Below are 23,387 nucleotides of genomic sequence, written 5' to 3'. Positions count from 1 at the left end.
ACTATTCGGTAATATATAAATTTAAGAAAGAAATTTGTAACTGAATTTCACCAATGAATAATAATGGAAGGGAAAAGGGAAAAAAAAACTTGTCGATACTAATTTTGTATTTAAATAGTGAATGTGTTTCTGTGTTACATATAAGATCAGGGAGACTATTTCTTAGTAGTAATATTTTCCATTTTCTCTCTCTCATGCTAGTACACACATGCCTTAGCGTATGCAACAGCTAACTCACCAATACTTTTCTGAGTGACTGCCTTTCGACGTGTTTTTGGGAGCTCTTTTACTGGAGTGTTGTCAGACATTCGCACACAGCCATTTAAACCAGGAAAACAAATAATTGCTAGGAACCAATGACAGCTGCAACAAAAAGGTTTTAACTCGCAACAACCACACACAACAAATGTGCTTAATGAAATGTAAGTATAAATCAATTTTATTTTTAAGAAAATTACTGTGTAAATCTGCAGTAAGTGCCACTAACAGCAATGTAACAGACTTACAGCAATCTAACAGACGCAAGCTGCATCCAATATGGAATCTACGTTTGCACGAGATCAAAGCTCATGATGCACATATTAAAAATCATGACACTGACATATCAGGTATATAACAAAGTTTCTAAATATTTCTTAACAATGCTACCCACCGATATCTTTGCCTTTCAGCAACATGTTAGAAACAGACTTCTGACTTTTATTACCAGGAGAATAGCTTCTACTACCTTTTATTGTGCACTGCTCATGCTTTTTTGATCCAAAATTTTCCATCAAAGGTACATGTTAACCAGCTGCTATGTTTATGTAAACGAATTTTGTTTTCCACTTCTTGAAAGTAATTGCAAGGCTTTTTTCCTCTTCCATTCCTTATAAAACTGCTTCACTGCATTTCTCATCAGTCCAGATGGACTAAACCTATGTGCTCCACTGTCAGATTCCTACAATATTTCTTCTCTGAAATAAACTGTATCGAGCAATCTACCAAACAGGACAACAGCAATGACAGTATTTCACCATTCCACATAACATGTGAGTAACTGGTATCACCTAGAGCCTCAGTTTACACATATACATAGAGTCACCAGTTATTTGGTCTGTGCGTAGGATGTATGACATGAATTGTGTGAACTGTGATCTGCCTCCACCAAGTATAGGATTTCATTTAGGCTATCACACAATTTTCACATGTAGAACATGGCACAAAACTTAGCAACCATTTACAATACTCTGCATAATTTAATTGACAATATCATAATTAAGAAAATAAGTTATGAGGTGAACAAATGACAATCCAGCTGGCAATATTGGCATTACTGAACCAGTTTCTTAATTTCACTAGTGCAGAATGAAGTGCACTGTCATAATCACAACCCTGTATGTCTCAGCAGGGGTTAACCTATTTGAAATTTTTTTACTCCAAATATTCTCAACAGGACGAAAAGAAAGTGATAATTATGTCAAAATATGGATGACACAAAGAGTAAAAGCAAAATTTCTAAGTATAATTTAAGTAAAATAGTCACAGTCACACAATGTGCACAAGTGTCATGAGAAGTGGAACAACCTTCGTAACTATAGATGAGATTTATAATCTAAAATGTTGCTTGAAAACAGAGAGGGCATTGAAAAAGAATTGAGAATGTTGATAATTTCTGGTACAATATTTCTTTTGTATGTTCCATTACTTCCCTACACGGTAAGTATTACTAAAATCAATAAGGTGGAAAATAGTGTTACTGAATGCCTAGAAGATTCATCTCATTCTTGACGTTCTGTCCTGAGTGCATATCTATTTAAGACCTGTACTGGCAATAGACTGGAACAGAACCAACCTTCTTTCAACTATTCAGAGTACCTGTATTGGCAATGGACTGGAACAGAACTAACTTTCTTTCCCAGATGCAAGTGTGTGTGCCAGTAAAAGTGCGTGGACATTAAAAATATGGGCTAAAGTCAAAACTGCAGATATTAGACTTACACTTCTTTACTCATCGTGCACATCTATGGATTCACTCATTATGCACCGATTAAGCTGAGCACTTAAGGATATATTTACACGGTGCTTTGGAGAAGAAACTGGCTATTTAAACACCAAAACAGTAATAACTGCTGGCTATTAACTAAATCTCTATTTCAGAATTAATTGATTGATCACTTGGAGAGGAGAGAATGGCATTTAAGAAGAAGGGAAGAGAAAAGTAACAAAATGATTTTCAGCAGTTCAGGGAAGGAAAATTACTTCTGTACACTAAATATCATTTAATTGAAGTATCCCGATAGACTTACAACTGCACAGCACAAGTCGTCAATGTTCAGCATCTAATGCAGCACACCTTATCACACTAGAACAGTGTTTTATTGCTTTTGAAAATTAACAACAATGATTTCTGCTTCAGTGGACGTTGTCAATCAATATTTTGCAGGTTGAAATTAGATATACTGGTAAACAAAACACTACTGCCAGTAATTTAAATGTGATCTCTGTTCTTCCACGATCCCTTTATCTGTTGTTATCAACAAAGCCCTACTACAATTTAGCAGGAATACTATTTGTTGTTAGTCTTGCTACTTTATTAATAATATTTGTGGAATTTAAAATTCTAAATGAGTAGTCCTTCCAATGGAAGCACACAGGAAAACAGCCACACCAAAAGTCACAAAAGCTATCATTTAGAACTCCAGGTTGTGAGAGGTGACTAATAAGGTCTCTTTCAATCTCCCTCAGAAATGTGCATCAGTAAATTTAGAATTTTTAAAACCAAATCTTAATAAACGCCATTTGAAATTTCGATTCTGATCACTTCCAGATGTGGGAAAGGTAATGAATGACCAATTTCATTCCCTAGATTGCTCTATCAGAACTACACTCTCCCTCCAGCTCAAGAATCATAATAGAAATAACTTCATAACAACTTTTTGATACTCCTAGTGTCAGAGAAACCAGAACAAGTCAGTGTGATGAGCGCATACCTTTAAATAAATAAAATATTGTATTATTAAAATATCGATGCTGAGTACCTATATTAATTTCTGAAAATTAAAATGTTATGGTTCCTTTGTCTTTAACGTTTAAGCCATTCTATCATTCTATACTAGTGGCAGCAATTTAAATGTACAGCAGCCAGAAGAATGCAGAATTATAATAAAATCGTTTCATGCTAAATTTGAAAATGTTATTATAAAATGCAAAATATAAGTCTCCACTGCAGCTAAGAAATTCATGGTCATCTGAAACATACTACTTCACTTAAAGCACAATGTGCACTTTTTGGAGTGTGAGATACTGCAAAAACTTAACTGGGCACGATTTACATTATTTGCATATTTGTCGGCAGAAGCAGTATAACCTGTCATTAACATATAAGAGTGATACATTTTCTACAGTGAAACTATTTTACATTTATTGGGGTAGTAACCACTTTTACTGATAAGTATTCTGAAACAACTGCGGAATATAGCGGCAACAAGTACACAACACAGATTGTCACTCACGGAACTCTACCGCCAAACCACGATGTCAGTGTACTTACTGTTCATTTATTGGTATTATGATGAAATCTTTTTCGAAAATGTTAACGTGTTTTGTCCAGCCTTTCACACGACTGTGCCTCTTCTCTGCAGCAGACAACTTTGGATCGTCTTCAATTGGATGTGGGCGCTTTGAAACTTTAGCAGGCCGCGTTGTTAAGCGTTTGTAGAAAAAAGAGCTAAATACATGTGTGCGAGCCTGATCTTCTGGAGTCAATGAAGAGAGAGTTAGGAACCTGCAAAAAAAACAAAATTTTTACACAGCTAGTCAATTGTAATGAATATGGAACGATTACACTCAGGTAATACAACAACGTAGTAAATAGAGAGATATTGTATTCAAAACAACAGTACAATTACGTGTGTGCATGCATACTCTAGAGCTCTGAAGAATGAATCGTCCTACAGCCCACATAGTTTCAGTATTATTTATGTGCCTCTGGGAAATGGGTTTGTTATGCCTTAGCATTTCAGCTTGTGCACGGCATGCATGTACAGAACCTGTGAATACTATGTTGCAAGACTATCCAATGACTATCCAATGTGATCACGGTAAGAGATGATAGCTATCTGGTTCACATGGCTGTATCTGACCACTCACCTTTGTTCACAGCGTTGACTTAAGAGTACGTCAATGACTGTACATGTGCCTGTGTCAATAAACCATCACCATCTGCTCTGGGTTCAACGAGTGGCACACACATCACTGCATCAGCTTCCACTGTCCAGAAATCACATACAGCCCACAATGAAATGGGTATGTGAACTCTGACTCAAGTACTGATCAACTAATGATATTGTTTTAATGCAAGTCTAGCTTCAACTTTTACTATACAGATAGCTGTATGGCGTCATGGAGACTGTCGAGTCTGGTTTACACTGGAGCAAACAGCACACTGAGAACTTCGTGTAAACAGTAGACAAGCAAGAGCGAACAGCAGTCAGTCATGTTCAATTTGCATTCGCTGGTGCTCATTCATGTTCCGCTGGTTGTCAGTCTTTCAGTAAACCATTCAAGGAAGTTTATGTCCTCTCTGCTTTGACACTTATAGTACAAAGAAAATTTGTTTGCTGTTTAGTGTTATGAACTAAGTCTGTTGATGACTGATCTCAAGCTCCACTAGCCTCTGCCCCATATCCATCTCCGCTCTCTTCCCCAGTACCCTAGCGTCACTCGCCCTGTATTCATACACCCCTCCTCCTCCTCCTCCTCCTACGTTTTCTCCATTCCCACCTCCTGATCCTCTCATTTACATCACTTTGCACAGCACCCAACTCCCCCTGCCTGTCTCTGCTGTCATATTCAAATCATGTGCACCTGTTGTGTCTTCCTCCGAACCATTATCCACCTTCCCCAACTCTCTCCCCCCTGAAACCTCTCACCTCCTCTTCCTCGCTAGCCCACTTCAACGCACAACTCCTTGCCATTGTTTAGCAGTAGTGCTGGCACAATGTAGCTGCGCAAGTTTGTGATGTGTATTCTATTAGCTGTGGTGAAGGATTTGTTCACAGACAATGGTCCTGAATACAGTCTCAGGTATATTTTGCACATAAGTTATAACACAGGTACATATTTTCGAAATGGGATTTTTTTAGATCCTACTAACAAAGATGTCATTACAGAAAGCAGCTGTAAGAAATGCAAAATCAACAGGATACTTGCGGAAGTACCACAGCTAATAAAGGGAAGATTCCAATTAGTTCCACTACTGAATACCTAGTATACTTCATATGACAGGCAGAGAAATATTTGACAACCAAGTGAATCTGAGTTGTATGCCAGACTGAGACTTGAGACTGGTCACTTACCTTCTGCAACACTTGTTCTACTGACTGTGCAGTCTATGAATTTTGCACAGACTGACAAGGTTTCAGCCTGTCACTTGTTTCTCTCGTCACATTCAAGTCTCTACTTTACACACTGATTTAATTGGTCAAAAATTTCCATCACATGTGGGTGATATGCTAAATATATTCCATCCGAAACTCTACTGTTGTTTATGAGAGGGTTTCATCAAGTAAGCAAGTGTTCATGAAGTACTGCATCTCAAAACTGTGTTCATTAAAATGAGATAGGCAAATAAGAGACACTTAGTGGTAAACTGTGGGAGAAATCCACAAGAAAGTTAATTCAACTCTAGATTACTTCTTTGATAAGTAATACATTTCAAACTGTATGCAACAATAAGCTACTTACTTTAAGTAGAAGTCTATTATTACATCATTCAGAAACTGGTCTTCACCCAAACAAGCATAATCTTCTGTATTTATTGGTATTCCTCCTTTCGCAGGCGGAGGTGGATAAATTATGATTCTATAGCAAAGAAAAAATGAAACTGTTAGGACTTGAAGACCTTCAAGAGATATTAAAATCCACAAAGCTTTAGAACTAATGAAAATATTTTAACTTGTCACAACAGGAGAAAGCACTTACGTTTGTATTTCATTCTTTATTCTTACGGAATTTGACGATCCACCACTTGTTTTCTTTATCAGACTTTGAATCTGGAAGCAAAATACAGATCATCATATTGTTTGTGTTTCATTTGAAAACACGTACACTGTAAGATGGTTTAATAAATTTATGTCTGTTCTGTAAATGAAAGGTAAGATCACAAAAATCTGCAATACTGCTGCTTCATACATAAGCAAAAAAGAAAGAAGGTTTATTTGTAAATACTATTAGAATTACTCACTACATAGCCAACACACTTCTACTGTCAACACAAACCTCTCTCGGAGAAGCACGAACTAGAAGTTCATTCGCTTCCTTGTTATCGAGCTCACTAAGAATACCTTCAAAAATGTTTTTAAGGGCCACTTTGCTCTCTTCTGATATTCTTTCCGGCAGCAACGTAATCCGTCTCTGAGTGTCATCTGCAAAAGGACAAACGATTACTCTGACATGGTAAATATTCAGCATAACAAACAAAACACAACAAGCAAAACACAAGCTTAAACTAAGAGGTGGAATACCTACTTTATAATGGCAGTCCATTGCCTTGATGGAACATAGGGCTGCATCCTAAGTGACAGAAGTGACAGGAAAATAGGGCGATAAAGGAAAGCTGTGTAATAAATTTCCAAAGAGGAATCTACATGAAGAATTTTATAAATTATATCAACTATAATCATCATAATACACATTCTTTGAATATATGCAGATAAGCAGATTCATCAGCCAATAAGAACGAAAAATGACTGCCTAACGTCAGCTCATAAAAATGAGTGACTCCCCCATGAGGGTTCAGAGGTTTAGTGGTAGTGTCTTTGGTTAGTAATCTGAACTGTTGTGGGTGCCGCGTTCGCACCTGACTACTATTTACATTTTAAGTGACTCACCTACAATCCTATCACCTGTTCTACATACTAAGTTTTATCCATACTCCTTGCACTGCATCTCAAAGTATATTTTTAAAGTTTTATCAAGTACTTGATTTTTAAGTGAATACGCACCTATCCCAGGGTATCTCACACATTAAATTCATAATAAAACTCACTGAACAATCATGAAATTTGACTGATATTTGATTGTTGGGAATGTAATTCATCAGTAATCAATGCTAAGCCAAGTCTTTCAATTAATGCAAATAGTCTGCATAAACAAACACACAAAATTTTTGATAGAAAAAAGAAAAAGGAAAAAAGTTAAATGTTTTGCAAAATGCTTTGTCTAAAAGTAAGAAATAAAGTAGATTAGAGAGACATTTGAAGCATCTCATTAGCTGTACAAGATTTCGAACATCATTCAAAGGCATGTCAAATGTTTCTCTAATGTATTTTAATTCTTTTAGACAAACCATTTCACAAAAATTTTGAACTATGGAACAAAACACACACACACACACACACACACACACACACGCACGCACGCACGCGCGCTCGCTCGTTCGCATGTGTATGTATGTTGCCTACTTCCATAAAAGGCTCATTTTCTGACTGTCTTTTTGTTGAGCCTACCTGCAACTCAGCTTCTCCGCTATATGGTGAGTAGCAACAATCCTTTTCACAAAATATTTGACTGATTTCATTTTATTTTTTTTTAATTTATTTTATTCAGAAAGCATGATCTTACTAACCCTATTTGCCTTCCTAGTGGCTTAAGTTCCTAAAATGATATAAATTTAGTACTTTATTCGAAAAAATTCTTTTTGACAGTTATATATCTCACCAATGTCTTTTCATGCACAAAATAGAAGAAGAGATAAACTTTTTAACACTTCATTTACATAGCTAGCAGCAGCTGTTCTTGAAATATTTCAATTTCCCCTCAACTCTCTAAGTATTCCTTAATTACCTCGAAAACTTTCCAATAATTCGATATTTATTTGCAAAACTAGACCTCACACTGGTATGATACCCCGCTTGCCCATTTTCCACACTTCATTTTGCTATGAAAATTTGGATATAAACCCACAGTGGAATTTAGAGCGAGTCTTGTTATCACTGCACTCAAACACTGACCAAAACATTTTGAGCGTTAATCATACAACAAAATAAGTTCTCTGTGTGTGCTGTCATTTGTAAGAAACCTCATTTCAGTATTTTGAACGGTTTATAAAATATGACAATTTTTACACTCACACAATTCTCTATATGCAGGTAATGGAATTTGGTACACTGTGTGCATCCTGCCCGCCGGACATAAAAACAAGTATCTCGAGGAAGAAAGGAGATATTCTGCCCTCAACTTTATATACAATTTTTATATGTTGGATATATTTCATACACAATAATGTATTTTCTAAATAAAACTATTCTCAACATCTATGCAATGTGATTTACCTATGCAAACTACTAAAAAGTCATTTACTTAGTTATGTGCAGCACAGTAACTATGATGAATAACAAAAACAAATTCAGTCCTTTTTCTAGTAAAGATATCAAGCTGTAGGATATGAAAGAACCAAATATTTTCATCACATAGTGTTCTTAAAATCGGATGGTAAGTATTTCACATCAGCTGGTATATCTGCTCCAGTGCTGACTGATAAAGACTCACAGCTGTCACTGTCCCTGTCACACATGCTGCAGTGACAAGATTAAAACACTTTTGAACTCAAATGTAGCCAGCTGTGGCAGAAGACCGGAACAGGCATGGTTGTCGTCAACCTATTTCACCTCCGTAACTGTATCAGTCATATTGTTTTGTCACCCAGGGCTGTCACACGCTATCACTTCTGTAGCTTATGTAGGACATGGCCTAAGGCGAGTGGCACTTGATTCAAAAGATGAGACATACATAAAGTTTGACCAGATGGCTCAATTAGAAGAACACTGCTTGTGAAAGATAAGGTAGTTGTGCAAATTCAATTGCTGGTTAGAATTAATGTAAGGTTAGGGTATGATGACCAGACACTAAGTCCTTGAGCTGAAGCTCTGGTGGATAACAAGACAACCTAAATCTGGAAGACTAGACAGGGATTTCTGCCACCATTCTTCCCGATCTCTTAATCACTTCACTTGGAATAGGCTGGTCCAGAAGGAATCATGACGCAAAAATGACCAGTTAAATACTACATATTCCCAATACACCATCAGTTGGAGTAACGTCCGATATAATCAGAAAAAAAAAGTTTTAGTCTATAATCACAATTTATTTATTTTGCCTACTGGCTACCAGTTTCAGTACACAGTATCATCCAAGGCCATCCTATCTCCCCAACATTTAATCTTTGACTACACTTCCAATGTTTGATCAGTTTCTTCCTCCACTATGCCTATTACTTTGCTCCTTCCTTTTGCCTTCTTCCCTTCGCCCCTTTCCACCTTCCATGACATAACCCATATGATGATATAATAGACAAATGTATGGTATTCAGTCAAGTGTGCCCCATTGTTTACTAGGTTTTAAATGATTGGTCTAAAGACTGTTTTTAAGATGATAGGGGTATCATCATTTATAGACATACAGCACAGCCTAGCTCAGAACGTAACAATCAGATTAAGGAGGCATAATAGAATAACATTCAAAGCTGAGCACATTCGTATGAATTAGTTTGTGGTCCTATGTGGTCTGCCAATAACAAACTGCATCAATGTAGCCTTTCATAACTGTCTGTAACCTACAAAAGTGGTTATCACAGAGGTGACTGGTCGATGAATTGCAACATGGTGGAAGGCACAATGCCAAGAGCACCAATGTACACATGAACACTGCTTGAATGAACATGGAACTGGAGATGTGGCCAAAGATAGTCAACAGTCTGTTGAGGAGCAATACAAATCACATTGCGTCACTATTCTCTCTGGATGCTCAATTTTGTTTCAATAAAAATAATTTTGGGTTTTTTAATATGTAACGCTATTATTTTGATACTTACTCAATTAAAATATTGATGGTCAAATTTATTTTTAATATTGATTCGAATCTTATATAATGGGTAAATGTAAACATGTCTACATGGATTTTCTCTCGTGTCTTATTACAGTAGGGACTGTTTTGTTCACTTTTTTATTATATAGCTTCGTAATTCCATATTTTATGGTGTTTTTAGATATATTTTACATTCTGGCTTTTTTAAGTTGTGAAATATGAAACACTGTACATAGGACGCACTTTTAATCACTACAAACTGTAATTTGCATCTATCTAATAGTTTTAGTATTTAACACACCTACTGTATTTACTCGAATCTACGCCGCACTCGAATCTAAGCCGCACCTGAAAAATGAAACTCGAAATCAAAGAAAAAAAAATTTCCCGAATCTAAGCCGCACCTAAAATTTGAGACTCGAAATTCAAGGGGAGAGAAAAGTTTTAGGCCGCACCTCCAAATCGAAACAAAGTTGGTCCATTGTAATATGAGGACACAATTTAGGTCTAATGAATGACGATACAGCTACAGTAGTTTGGTTCGAGTCGTAAGCTTAGCAGTTAAGCTTTACCAGGTAGCCATTGCTATGCGTAGGCACTCCGTCCGTATTTATATGAGTACCCTTCCTTTTTCGTGTACTAATTCTGGTTTGAATTGATTCTTTGTTTTTCTTTGATCTGATAAGTGCCGTTCGCTTTGTTATAGGTGTTTACGTCACACTAAGCTGAAAATGCATTACTGTACTGTGTCATGCATTGTTTGTCGCATTCTGATAATGAGTGTTTACGACCTGTCGCCGCTCGCGGCATGCCTTGCTTTTGTGGACGCTACTGCCGCTTACAATTAAAAAGAGAGAGAGAGAGAGAGAGAGAGAGAGAGAGAGAGAGAGAGAGAGAGAGGAATCGTCTCATTAGCGAAACAATGGGAAGAAACTGCTATTTGCTGTTACCTACACTCCTGCTTTCTTTGATAATGATCAACAAGAACCAAATAATAGACAGCGTTTGATAGATGTTCTGAACGAGAGTTTAGCAAAAATTTTTCTCTGTTTGAAAATCTTTGCAGACGCCTCTTTAGTACATTACATTCTGCACTGAAATTAGAGTCATCTTAGATTTAAAAATCTAGTCAATTGTCGTGCTTCATTTCTGACTGTATCACTATTAGGCAAAAGAATAATACGAGTATAAACATGGGATGATATCTATATTTTTCCACGTTTGCTGTTGTCTCACTCTAGTTTTGTAGTTTATTAGGCAGACAGGATTTAAATGAGTTAGCAGCAAACACGAAAGAATAGATGGCAAAAGGTTTATATTCGTATTATTCTTATGATGAAGAGAATACAGCATGCAATTCACAATTCATAAAAGTTCCTATAAGGAACCACTCTTCTCACAGGTAGGAAAAAATTCAGAACGTACAGTTGGCCATATTGACAAACATCCCAAACAGTCTTGCCAGTCGGATTTTCGTAGTACATTGAAATGCTGCTACATTCGAAGATGCACAATATGGAATTTGTATTTACTTCGTTGGATAATGTATGAAAATGCAGTGGTCGAAACTCGAGTCGGAGAAAAAAGCTTGTCTTCCACCTTTTTTTTTTTTTAATTTATTTACTGACTTTGTGGCGGCACCTACCAAATTTTTCAGAACTTCCGCTTAATTTGCACTCGATTCTAAGCCACAGGCGGTTTTTTGGATTACAAAAACTGGAAAAAAGTGCGGCTTAGATTCGAGTCAATACAGTACTTGGGAAGAAAGTGTCATGACTACGTGCCAGGGATAGGGGATACTTAACAGTTTGCACTGCAACCCACACATTTGCTATCACAGAGAAAAAATATTCTGTAAATTTCTGGAGCAGCATGCAGGGATTAGATGGCAGACTGACAAGACCGCCATGCGCAGCATCAGGAGGTGAGGATCGGAAAAAGAGAGGAGCAGGGAAGGGGAAACAACAGGCAGGTGCACTTGGCAGAGGGCAGCATACAATGAGGGTGATGGGACATGGAAAGGGAGAAAGCGCTATTACTGACAGCAGAAAGTGTTGGGTGGAGGTGTGGCAACAGTAGAAGACCACAGGTTGATGCCAGAATGGCTCTGGGGGTAGAGAATGCATTGCAAGGATAACTGCCATATGCACAGCTCAGAAAGGCTCGTGGTAGTGATGGGCAGGATCCAGATGGCTCGGGTTGTGAAGCAGCCACTGAAATCAAACATGTTGTGTTCAGCTGCACTTTGTGCCATAGGGTAGCAGGTTGTGAAGCAGCCATTGAAATCAAACATGTTATGTTCAGCTACACTTTGTGCCATAGGGTGGTCTACTTTGCTCTTGGCACAAATTTAGCAGTGGCTGCTCAGTGATTGCAGCAGAGCTGGTACCCATCAAGGTGGCTTTCAAAAGCAGCTCAGCCATAGATGGGATAGCCTGTGATAGGACTGGAATAGGAAGTGCTGGGTGGGTAGATTGGGCATGTTTTGCACCTGGGTCTTCCACAGGGATACGATCCCAACGGCAAGGGGTTGGGCCTGGAAGTGGCACAGGGATGAATTAGGATGCTGTGGTGGTTGAGTGGGTAACAGAAAACCATTTTATGAGGGTAAGAAGGATCTTGGGTAGGATGTCCCTTGTTTCAGGGTGTGATGATAGATAATCAAAGCCCTGACAAAGGATGTGCCAATGGAACCATCACAGAGGAGAAGGTCAACACCCCAGAAGGTCAGGTGAAGCAGATGGGAGAGAAGACACTGCACCTGACAGTGACGAAGGTGGGACATGTTTGCAATGGGCTCTTAGGCGTGGTGGAAGGATTGGGCATGTGTGGAGAAATGGCAGGGAAATCTGTCTGTGGACTAGGTCCGAGAGGGGAGGGATGGGATAGTGCCTGTCTGTGAAGGCCTCGGTGAGACTTTTAGCATACTGGGAAAGGGAGTTTTGACACTGCACATATGTCACCCCAGGTAGCCAGAATGTAAAGGGAGAAATTTTTTGGTGTGTAAGGGACAGCTGCTGTTGAAATGCAGGTGGTTCATAGGATGAATGTGGATGGTAGTGTGGGTGGAACCAACAGATAGGAGAAGGTCAACATCCAGGAAGGTGGCTTGTTGGGCTGAGGAAGACCAGATGAAGCAGATGGGAAAGAAGACACTCATCAGGCTGCCAACCAGTCCCTACATGCCCTGCCAGACAGTACTCCTCTCCCACCCACCCGTATCCTGTTATCCCTCCCCCTTTTACGCCCCAGTCCAGAATGCTATTCAAATGACACGTCGCATTCCAGTCGGAGCTGCTGCTTGTAGCGGTCGCGCGCGTGTGTTTTCTTTGCTGAAGGAGGTCAAAAACCTATGAAGTGTAACAGTTGTTTTGTTGGGACTGTCGGCAACTAAATGGGTCATCTTTATGGTGAGTAGCAATCTACCCTCTTCCTAATGTTGTCGATATTACTGTATACCAACCAATCATGCTTTGCTAGGCAACAAGCCAGTAATGATAAAATAAAAGCATTTCTTCCAACACAAAAGCAACTGATTGCGGTCATTTCTCATAATCTTTATTAATCAGTGTCATCATTTTCCACATCCATAATAGGTAAGACTTTTATAAGTTTTAAAAAAGAAAACTAATTATTACATTAAGTAAGCAGTGGAAAAATGCCTAACAGTAATAAGAATAGAAATGGCAACATCTCAAAACACTTTCAGAAACTAAAAAGGCCAGAGAAGAATAAATGAGAGTTCACTTATGACAGTCATAAAGTAATATGATGAATAAATGTGAATAAACCTCTGTGTGCTACTTTAACACAATCAACACACACGACATTTCCAAGTAAAATTAAGTCTGGATATTACATATGTTCAGAAGCACATAGTTAAATCGAAATATTATCTGTTTTGTTTATGTTCAAGCTATTTTATGTTCAACTTCTATTTTCAATATAAAGTATTACATTTTAATAGCAACAAAATTTTCAAATCTACGTATTCAAATTACCTAGACTGTTGGGATCATAATAAGGTCCACGACTAGGTTCCATGCTAAGAGTCCGCCTAATACGTTCGGCAGCTAGACGGTTTGTATAGAGGAACAACACTGGCATTCCACGTCCAAAATTTATCAGAACTTTTCGTAGCTCTGACTTTTCCATGGTCACCGTAACAACAGCAGAGTCTGAAACAGAAGATGAAAAATTTTCTATTTCCACATATATTTAGTGTGCTATAGGAAAATACAGTTACTCCTCTTTCCACACTGGTATTCTGATACCATTAACGCTATTATAAATGATGTCATAATGGATGAAAATTTAGTCCCTACAAGAAAAATCAAAATGAGTGGACCCTCTTTGGTATATAAAGTGAAACTGGCTCTGAAAGGAATTTAAGAAGATAGTCTAAAGCATGCCTTCCATTAGTGGCACACCTGTAGGTACATATACATACAACAGATATGAGACACTGAAAAAATGGTCTGTCAATATGGCTGGTGATTAAATAATTTCTTCATACTCTGTGCTGACAGTGCGTAATAGCACCTAGACACAAAAAATACACACATTTAGTTCCACTGCTTAAAAAACTACATGTCGTCTAGTGGGCCCCTATTCAACATTTAATCTTATTAGAGAGGAGAGTTGCTACTCACCATATAGCGGAACCACTAAGTCACGACAGACACAACAAAAAGATTCACACAATTATAGCTTTTGGCCATTAAGGCCTATGTCAGCAGTACACACACACACACACACACACACACACACACGCGCGCGCGCGCGCGCCTGCAGTCTCAGACAACTGAAACCATACTGCGAGCAGCAGCACCAGTGCACGATGGGAGTGGCAACTGGGTGGGGGTAAGGAGGAGGCTGGGGTGGGGAGGGAGAGGTATAGTATGGTGGGAGTGGTGGACAGAGAAGTGCTGCAGGTAGGTGGGGTGGGGAGGGGTAACTGGCAGAAAGGAGAGAAATATAAAGAAATTAAAAAGAGTGGGTGTGGTGGTGAAATGATGGCTGTGTAGTGCTGGAATGGGAACAGAGAGGGGGCTGGACGGATAAGGACAGTGATTAACGAAGGTTGAGGCCAGGAGGGTTACGGGAACGTAGGTTGTACTGCAGGGAAAGTTCCCACCTGCACAATTCAGAAAAGCTGGTGATGGTGGGAAGGATCCATATGGCACAGGCTGTGAAGCAGTCATTGAGATGAGGGATATCATGTTTGGCAGCGTGTTCAGCAACAGGGTGGTCCACTTCTTTCTTGGCCACAGTTCGTCGGTGGCCATTCATGTGGACAGACAGCTTGTTGGTTGTCATGTCTACATAGAATGCATCATAGTGGTTGCAGCTAAGCTTGTAAATCACATGACTGGTTTCACAGGGAGCCCCGCCTTTGATGGGATAGGTGATGCTAGTGACCAGACTGGAGTAGGTGGTGGTAGGAGGATGTATGGGACAGTTCTTGCATCTTGGTCTATTACAGTGGTATGAGCCATGAGTTAAGGGATTGCGAGCAGGGCTTGTGTAGGGATGGACGAGTATGTTGTGTAGGTTTGGTGGACGGCAGAATACCACTGTAGGAGGGGTGGGAAGGATAGTGGGTGAGACATTTCTCATTTAAGGGCACAACAAAAGGTAACCAAAACCCTGGTGGAGAATGTAATTCAGTTGCTCCAGTCCCAGATGGTACAGAGTTACGAGGGGAATGCTCCTCTGTGGCCGGACTGTGGGAGGTGGTGGGAGACTGGAAAAATACGGCACAGGAGATTTGTTTTTGTACAAGTTTGGGAGGATAATTACGATGTGTGAATGCTTCAGTGAGACCCTAGGTATATTTTGAGAGGGACTGCTCGTCACTGCAGATGCGACAACCATGAGTGACCAGGCTGTACGGAAGGGACTTCTTGGTACGGAATGGATGGCAGCTGTCGAAGTGGAGGTATTGCTAGTAGGTAGTAGGTTTTATATGGATGGAGGTACTGATGTAACCATCCCTTAAGTGGATGTCAACATCTAGGAAGGTGGCTTGTTGGGTTGAGTAGGACCAGGTCAAGCAAATGGGGAAGAAGTTGTTGAGGTTCTGGAGGAAAGTGGATAGAATGTCCTCACCTTCAATCCAGTTATCAAAGATGTCATCAATGAATCTGAAACAGGTGAGGGGTTTAGGATTCTGGGCTTTTAGGAATGATTCCTCCAGATGGCCCACGAATAGGTTGGCATAGGATGGTGCCATTCGGGTGCCCATAGCCGTACCAGAGATTTGTTTGTAGTTAATGCCTTCAAAGGCGAAGTAATTGTGAGTGAGGATATAGTTGTTACATTCCATCCTGGATTTTCCATTGTTCAACACTTAACCTTGTCATTTACTGTAACAGTTTTCAACAAAATAAACTCGGGAGGCAGTGGATGAGCAGTCCGTTCTGTTGGAGAATGTTGTGTGCATAGTTTGACACAATATAAATGGAACTGATGCTGCAAATGAATGTACTTACCAGACATTTTCAATTAGTGGTCCTCATCTTCGAAGTGGGCCGCATTTGAGGATACATGGTTGGTTAGTTGGTCACATTCCACATATCATCTGAACTATTTCTTTATCGAAATGATGTAGGGTGAGTCTGTTTATAGGATATGTATCAGATTAGGTCAGTAGATTGTTACAGTCTGACCATTTACAAGTTCCTAAATGGCAACTGGCCTGAATTTAAGTGTGTGTGTGTCCATTTGTTTTTCCCTCCTATATCCGACAAAGTACTCTCTCCGATAGCTTAGTCTCCTCTTAAATATATTTTAAATGTGCCTAACTGTCACCCAATGCATCCTCTATTAAAATCATGAGAATACTCTGGCAACTTAAGAAAATACCTGCGGAAAAATAAAATCCCACTTTCATCTACTTCAGCTCTGATAGTTTAGTGTTAAACTGCTACAGAGCATCTGGTACTACATTTGTAGCTGGCTGTCACGTTTTGGATGAGGTAGTTACCACTACGTATCATTCTATTGTGTGCAGTTTTGGATACTCAACAACAAAACAAGCACTTTCAGTCTCTCTCTTGTACTATTTATGCAATGATTTTCAAAAAGGATGTTGTTGTTGTTGTGGTCTTCAGTCCTGAGACTGGCTTGATGCAGCTCTCCATGCTACTCTATCCTGTGCAAGCTTCTTCATCTCCCAGTACCTACTGTAACCCACATCCTTCTGAATCTGCTTAGTGTATTCATCTCTTGGTCTCCCTCTACGATTTTTACCCTCCACGCTGCCCTCCAATGCTAAATTTGTGATCCCTGGTGAGCAGGATGTATGAGACAGGCGAAATACCCACAGACTTCAAGAAGAATATAATAATTCCAATACCAAAGAAAGCAGGTGTTGACAGATGTGAAAATTACCGAACAATCAGTTTAATAAGTCACAGCTGCAAAATACTAACGCGAATTCTTTACAGACGAATGGAAAAACTGGTAGAAGCGGACCTCGGGGAAGATCAGTTTGGATTCCGTAGAAATGTTGGAACACGTGAGGCAATACTAACCTTACGACTTATCTTAGAAGAAAGATTAAGAAAAGGCAAACCTATGTTTCTAGCATTTGTAGACTTAGAGAAAGCTTTTGACAACGTTAACTGGAATACTCTCTTTCAAATTCTGAAGGTGGCAGGGGTAAAATACAGGGAGCGAAAGGCTATTTACAATTTGTACAGAAACCAGATGGCAGTTATAAGAGTCGAGGGTCATGAAAGGGAAGCAGTGGTTGGGAAATGAGTGAGACAGGGTTGTAGCCTCTCCCCGATGTTATTCAATCTGTATATTGAGCAAGCAGTAAAGGAAACAAAAGAAAAATTCGGAGTAGGTATTAAAATCCATGGAGAAGAAGTAAAAACTTTGAGGTTCGCCAATGACATTGTAATTCTGTCAGAGACAGCAAAGGACTTGGAAGAGCAGTTGAACGGAATGGACAGTGTCTTAAAAGGAGGATATAAGATGAACATCAACAAAAGCAAAACGAGGATAATGGAATGTAGTCAAATTAAATCGGGTGATGCTGAGGGGATTAGATTAGGAAATGAGACACTTAAAGTAGTAAAGGAGTTTTGCTATTTAGGGAGTAAAATAACTGATGATGGTCGAAGTAGAGAGGATATAAAATGTAGACTGGCAATGGCAAGGAAATCGTTTCTGAAGAAGAGAAATTTGTTAACATCGAGTATAGATTTAAGTGTCAGGAAGTCGTTTCTGAAAGTATTTGTATGGAGTATAGCCATGTATGGAAGTGAAACATGGACGATAACCAGTTTGGACAAGAAGAGAATAGAAGCTTTCGAAATGTGGTGCTACAGAAGAATGCTGAAGATAAGGTGGGTAGATCATGTAACTAATGAGGAGGTATTGAATAGGATTGGGGAGAAGAGAAGTTTGTGGCACAACTTGACTAGAAGAAGGGATCGGTTGGTAGGACATGTTTTGAGGCATCAAGGGATCACAAATTTAGCATTGGAGGGCAGCGTGGAGGGTAAAAATCGTAGAGGGAGACCAAGAGATCAATACACTAAGCAGATTCAGAAGGATGTAGGTTGCAGTAGGTACTGGGAGATGAAGAAGCTTGCACAAGCTAGAGTAGCATGGAGAGCTGCATCAAACCAGTCTCAGGACTGAAGACTGCAACAACAACAACAACAACCACCCAAGGATTTCTATTAGCCCTCGTCTTTTTACCTACTTGATCGTCTGCTGCCTTCACTACTTCATTCCTCAGAGCTACCCATTCTTCTTCTACTGTGTTTCTTTCCCCCATTCCTGTCAATTGTTCCCTTATGCTCTCCCTGAAACTCTCTACAACCTCTGGTTCTTTCAGTTTATCCAGGTTCCATCTCCTTAAATTCCCACCTTTTTGCAGTTTCTTCAGTTTCAATCTGCAGTTCATAACCAATAGATTGTGGTCAGAATCCACATCTGCCCCTGGAAATGTCTTACAATTTAAAACCTGGTTCCTTAATCTCTGTCTTACCATTATATAATCTATCTGATACCTTTTAGTATCTCCAGGATTCTTCCAGGTATACAACCTTCTTTTATGATTCTTGAACCAAGTGTTAGCTATGATTAAGTTATGCTCCGTGCAAAATTCTACAAGGCGGCTTCCTCTTCAATTTCTTCCCCCCAATCCATATTCACCTACTATGTTTCCTTCTCTCCCTTTTCCTACTGACGAATTCCAGTCACCCATGACTATTAAATTTTCGTCTCCCTTCACTACCTGAATAATTTCTTTTATCTCGTCATACATTTCATCAATTTCTTCATCATCTGCAGAGCTAGTTGGCATATAAACTTGTACTACTGTAGTAGGCATGGGCTTTGTGTCTATCTTGGCCACAATAATGCGTTCACTATGCTGTTTGTAGTAGCTAACCCGCACTCCTATTTTTTTTATTCATTATTAAACCTACTCCTGCATTACCCCTATTTGATTTTGTATTTATAACCTTGTGATCACCTGACGAAAAGTCTTGTTCCTCCTGCCACCGAACTTCACTAATTCCCACTATATCTAACTTTAACCTATCCATTTCCCTTTTTAAATTTTCTAACCTACCTGCCCGATTAAGGGATCTGACATTCCACGCTCCGATCCGTAGAACGCCAGTTTTCTTTCTCCTGATAATGACGTCCTCTTGAGTCGTCCCCGCCCGGAGATCGGATATTTATCCTGAGTTTGATATTAAATTTAGCAACTCAGAAAGTCAAGAAGAATGATGTCACATCATTAGAGACTTAAAGTGACGACATTTCGTCAGTTAGATAACGTACTCACCAGCGGCACGATATCAATACATCCATTGTGCTTCAGTGAACTCCTCCAGGACTTATGTTCACTTGATACTGTTATGAAATACATGACTACACTTCCCAGCTACATACAAACTAAAAAAATTACTCAAGTTTCAGGATATTTTAGTTAAAGTCCAGTGCACAAGTATACTGAGAATTATATTACTGGTGATCTTCAAAATTTGTAACTCATTATTTTGAGCTTTACAAGCTGTTGTTATGTGTCTGTATGGAATGTCACTCATTACAGGACGATTTCATTAATAAAAAAGTATCATTTTTTGAACATAATCTAAAAAAAGTTGTGAGGTTAAGGGATTAATGAACATATTTTTCAGTCCTACTTTTGCAGCTCTACTAAAAACTGTGTGTTTTTCAGTAAAAGAAAAAAGGTCAGCATTTTATATATGCATGCATTCGTTCTTTATGCTCTCTGAAGATTTTCTTTAATTTTTTGTTGCAAGAATACTTCTGCAGTAAACTATGGCCACAGAGTGTATGAAATCATACTATTGTAAAAATAATTTACCATAGTTGATTTTTCATATTTTATTTACTGCTACCGGTTTTGATCAATGGATCATTCTTGAACCATATCAAGTTATAATCTTGCTATTACCAGCACATATATCGATAACTATAACTACCATTTGTGAGTGAGGTGTGTGTGTGTGTGTGTGTGTGTGTGTGTGTGTGTGTGTGTGTGTGTGTGTTTCTATTTTTGAAGCAGGCCTTTTGCCTGAAATCTTAAATGCTCACTAGCCTTTTCATTCTGCTTCTGGCTCAATGCCTATCCTATGTGATGATTACATATAAAAAAGTGATTTTTGGCTGTATTATTTTTTATGTACATTACAAAATCTTGATAATTATTTTCCAAATGTGATCTTTTGTTTCACCATATTTGTTCATGGTTGTTACATTATCAATTTATGTGTAATATGTAAAACAATTTGTATGTTTGTTGTTAAATTTATATCTTTGACAAAAATCCATTTATATCTTGTGTAAAATTTGGGACTGTGTTTTGTTCTGAATACTCAGTCATTGATAAAACATATACTGATAACATCAACAAAATATTTATTTCTGAGTTCTGGTAATTTGTTTAAGATTTATTAGGAATATTTGCCAAATGTTTGTAGATTTCTATATCCTCAAAGATGTTCATGTAGCTTCCTTTTTCAGCTCTACAAATAATACCGAGATTAGTACTTATGTCTATTGTAGAGTGTCAATTGTCTCCAAAATGCATTACTAAATGTAGAGAGGTTGCCTTCGCTTTTGTTCATGTGTTCTTTATATCTTTTAGTAAATTTTCATCCTGTTTGTCAGACATAGAATACACCACAGTCACTGCATTTAGTTTTGTGCCACAATTCTTATTTGCTGTATTTTTGAGCTTTGTCTGTTCTGTGTGTTATGTTCATTCCTAGTTGATTCTCTCTGCAGAAGCTAATTTAAAATCAGTATTACGAAATGTGTTACTTTTTGAGAAAAATTGCTCGTGTATGGTAGCACCATGAACTTTTCTGTCTACCTCAGTTACTGTTATTTCCACAGTTACATTTGCACATCTGGCTCTAATTTTCTTTCTGTAGATTTTATAGATTGTATTAGAATTATAGCCCTTATTTCTGGCTACAGTTTAAATTGTATGCAACTTTTTTTTTTGGGGGGCGCAAAACTGCTATGGTCATCAGCGCCCGGTCTGTAACTTAAGAAACGGTAAAAAAACGAAAATGGAAACCAGCAGCAACGGGAACGAAACTCAAAAAATTGGAGAAACTAAAAGCAGAAGGAAAGCTTAAAAATCCACTACAGAAAGGGGTTGGTTGTCCCCAAAAAGAGCTTCAAATGACTGACGTCATCTCACTGGCACTAATAAACTCGAGAACGCCATCGGCCGAGCGTGTTTCATCTGCTAAAATGGACGATATATCAGGCGACAGCTGTAGACGAGCGCGTAACGGAGTAAAATAGGGGCACTCAATTAAAAGGTGTCTTACCGTCCACAGCTGAGAGCAGTGGGGACAGAGTGGGGGAGGACGCCGCTTAAAATATGTCGATGGCTAAAAAGACAGTGCCCTATACGGAGTCTAGTTAAAATTACCTCCTCCCGACGACGCGTTCAAGAACAACCCCACGAAGGGAATCGATCTAATAGCTGGCTGAAGAAGAGAGACTGCAGCCTTGGCCTCTATATCGGCCGCCTCATTTCCACAGATACCAACGTGTCCTTGGAGCCAGAGGAACGCCACCGAGACACCCCCCAAGTGGAGCAAGTGCAGGCAGTCCTGAATCCAGTGGACCAGAGGGTGGACAGGGTAGATAGCTTGGAGACTGAGGAGAGAGCTGAGAGAATCGGAACAGATAACATACTGTATCCGCTGATGGCGGCGGATGTATTGGACAGCCTGGAGAACAGCGTAAAGCTCCGCAGTATAAACCGAACACTGGTCGGGAAGCCAAAATCGATTTGGGGTGTCGCCAACAATATAGGCACTCCCTACACCTAACGAAGTTTTCGAGCCATCAGTGTAAATAAATGTGGCTTACTTCATTTGTGCACATAGAGCAGCAAATGCCCGACGATAAACAAGTGAAGGGGTACCATCCTTGGGAATTTGACAAAGGTCACGGAACAGGCAGGTCCGGGGACGAAGCCAAGGCGGTGCTGTACCCAAAGTTGTCAAGAAGGTTTTAGGAAAGCGGAAGGAAAGAGAATGGAGCAGTTGACGGAAGCGGACTCCTGGTGGTAGTAGGGAGGAAGGGCGACCTGCCTACCCTACATCCAAGGAGGCGTCGAAAATAATGACATGGGCCGGATTAGCAGGCATGGAAGACAGATGGCTAGCATAACGACTGCTCGCCGATTGGACAGCGGAGGTTCAGCAGTCTCAGCATAGAGGCTTTCCACAGGGCCGGTGTAAAGAGCTCCAGACACTAAACGTAATCCACGGTGGTGGATAGAGTCGAGACGCCGAAGAATAGACGGCCGAGCAGAGGAGTAAACTATGCTTCCGTAGTCCAATTTCGATCGCACTAAGGCGCGATAGAGGCGGAAGAGGACCACTCGGTCCGCTCCCCAGGAGGTACCATTCAGGACACGGAGGGTGTTGAGGGATCACAGACAGCGAGCCGAAAGATAGGAAACGTGGGAGGACCAGCACAGTTTTCTGTCAAACATAAGACCCAAGAATTTAGTGATGTCCGAAAACGGAAGGTTGACAGGTCCTAGATGTAAGGAGGGTGGAAGAAACTCCGTACGACGCCAAAAATTAACACAAACGGTCTTACTGGGAGAAAAGCGGAAGCCTGTTTCGATGCTGCAAGAGTGGAGGCGATCGAGACAGCCTTGAAGACGTCGTTCAAGAAGGCTGGTCCGTTGAGAGCTGTAGTAGATCGCAAAATCGTCTACAAAGAGGGAGCCTGAGACATCGGGAAGGAGACAATCCATAATTGGATTTATGGCAATGGCAAACAGTACAACACTCAGCACGGAGCCCTGGGGTACCCCGTTTTCTTGGGAGAAAGTACGGGAGAGAGTAGTGTTCACCTGCACTCTAAATGTGCGCTCTGCCATAAATTCGCGAAGAAATAGTGGCAGCCGACCTCGAAAGCCCCACGAGAACAGTGTGCGGAGGATGCCTGTCCTCCAACAGGTATCGTATGCTCTCTCCAGATCAAAAAATATTGCTACTGTT

At 39.6% G+C, this 23,387-nt stretch overlaps 1 protein-coding gene across 1 annotated transcript in view; it reads right to left on the bottom strand.

Annotated features, from left to right (window-relative positions):
• The window catches only part of LOC126204306 (histone-lysine N-methyltransferase 2D-like), a 338,750-nt gene that overhangs the window by 77,304 nt on the left and 238,059 nt on the right, over positions 1–23,387 (bottom strand). The window contains exons 13-18 of the mRNA XM_049938692.1: positions 13,848–14,024; positions 6,262–6,407; positions 5,965–6,035; positions 5,728–5,844; positions 3,533–3,766; positions 239–363 (exon numbers count right to left, since the gene is read on the bottom strand). Of these exons, the coding sequence (XP_049794649.1) occupies positions 239–363; positions 3,533–3,766; positions 5,728–5,844; positions 5,965–6,035; positions 6,262–6,407; positions 13,848–14,024 (870 nt within the window). The remainder of the gene's footprint in view (positions 1–238; positions 364–3,532; positions 3,767–5,727; positions 5,845–5,964; positions 6,036–6,261; positions 6,408–13,847; positions 14,025–23,387) is intronic.

Source organism: Schistocerca nitens, chromosome 9 (genome assembly GCF_023898315.1).
Source record: "Schistocerca nitens isolate TAMUIC-IGC-003100 chromosome 9, iqSchNite1.1, whole genome shotgun sequence".
Classification (NCBI taxonomy): domain Eukaryota; kingdom Metazoa; phylum Arthropoda; class Insecta; order Orthoptera; family Acrididae; genus Schistocerca; species Schistocerca nitens.
Note: the sequence above shows the minus strand (reverse complement) of the source record. Positions and strands in the feature narration are given on the sequence as shown.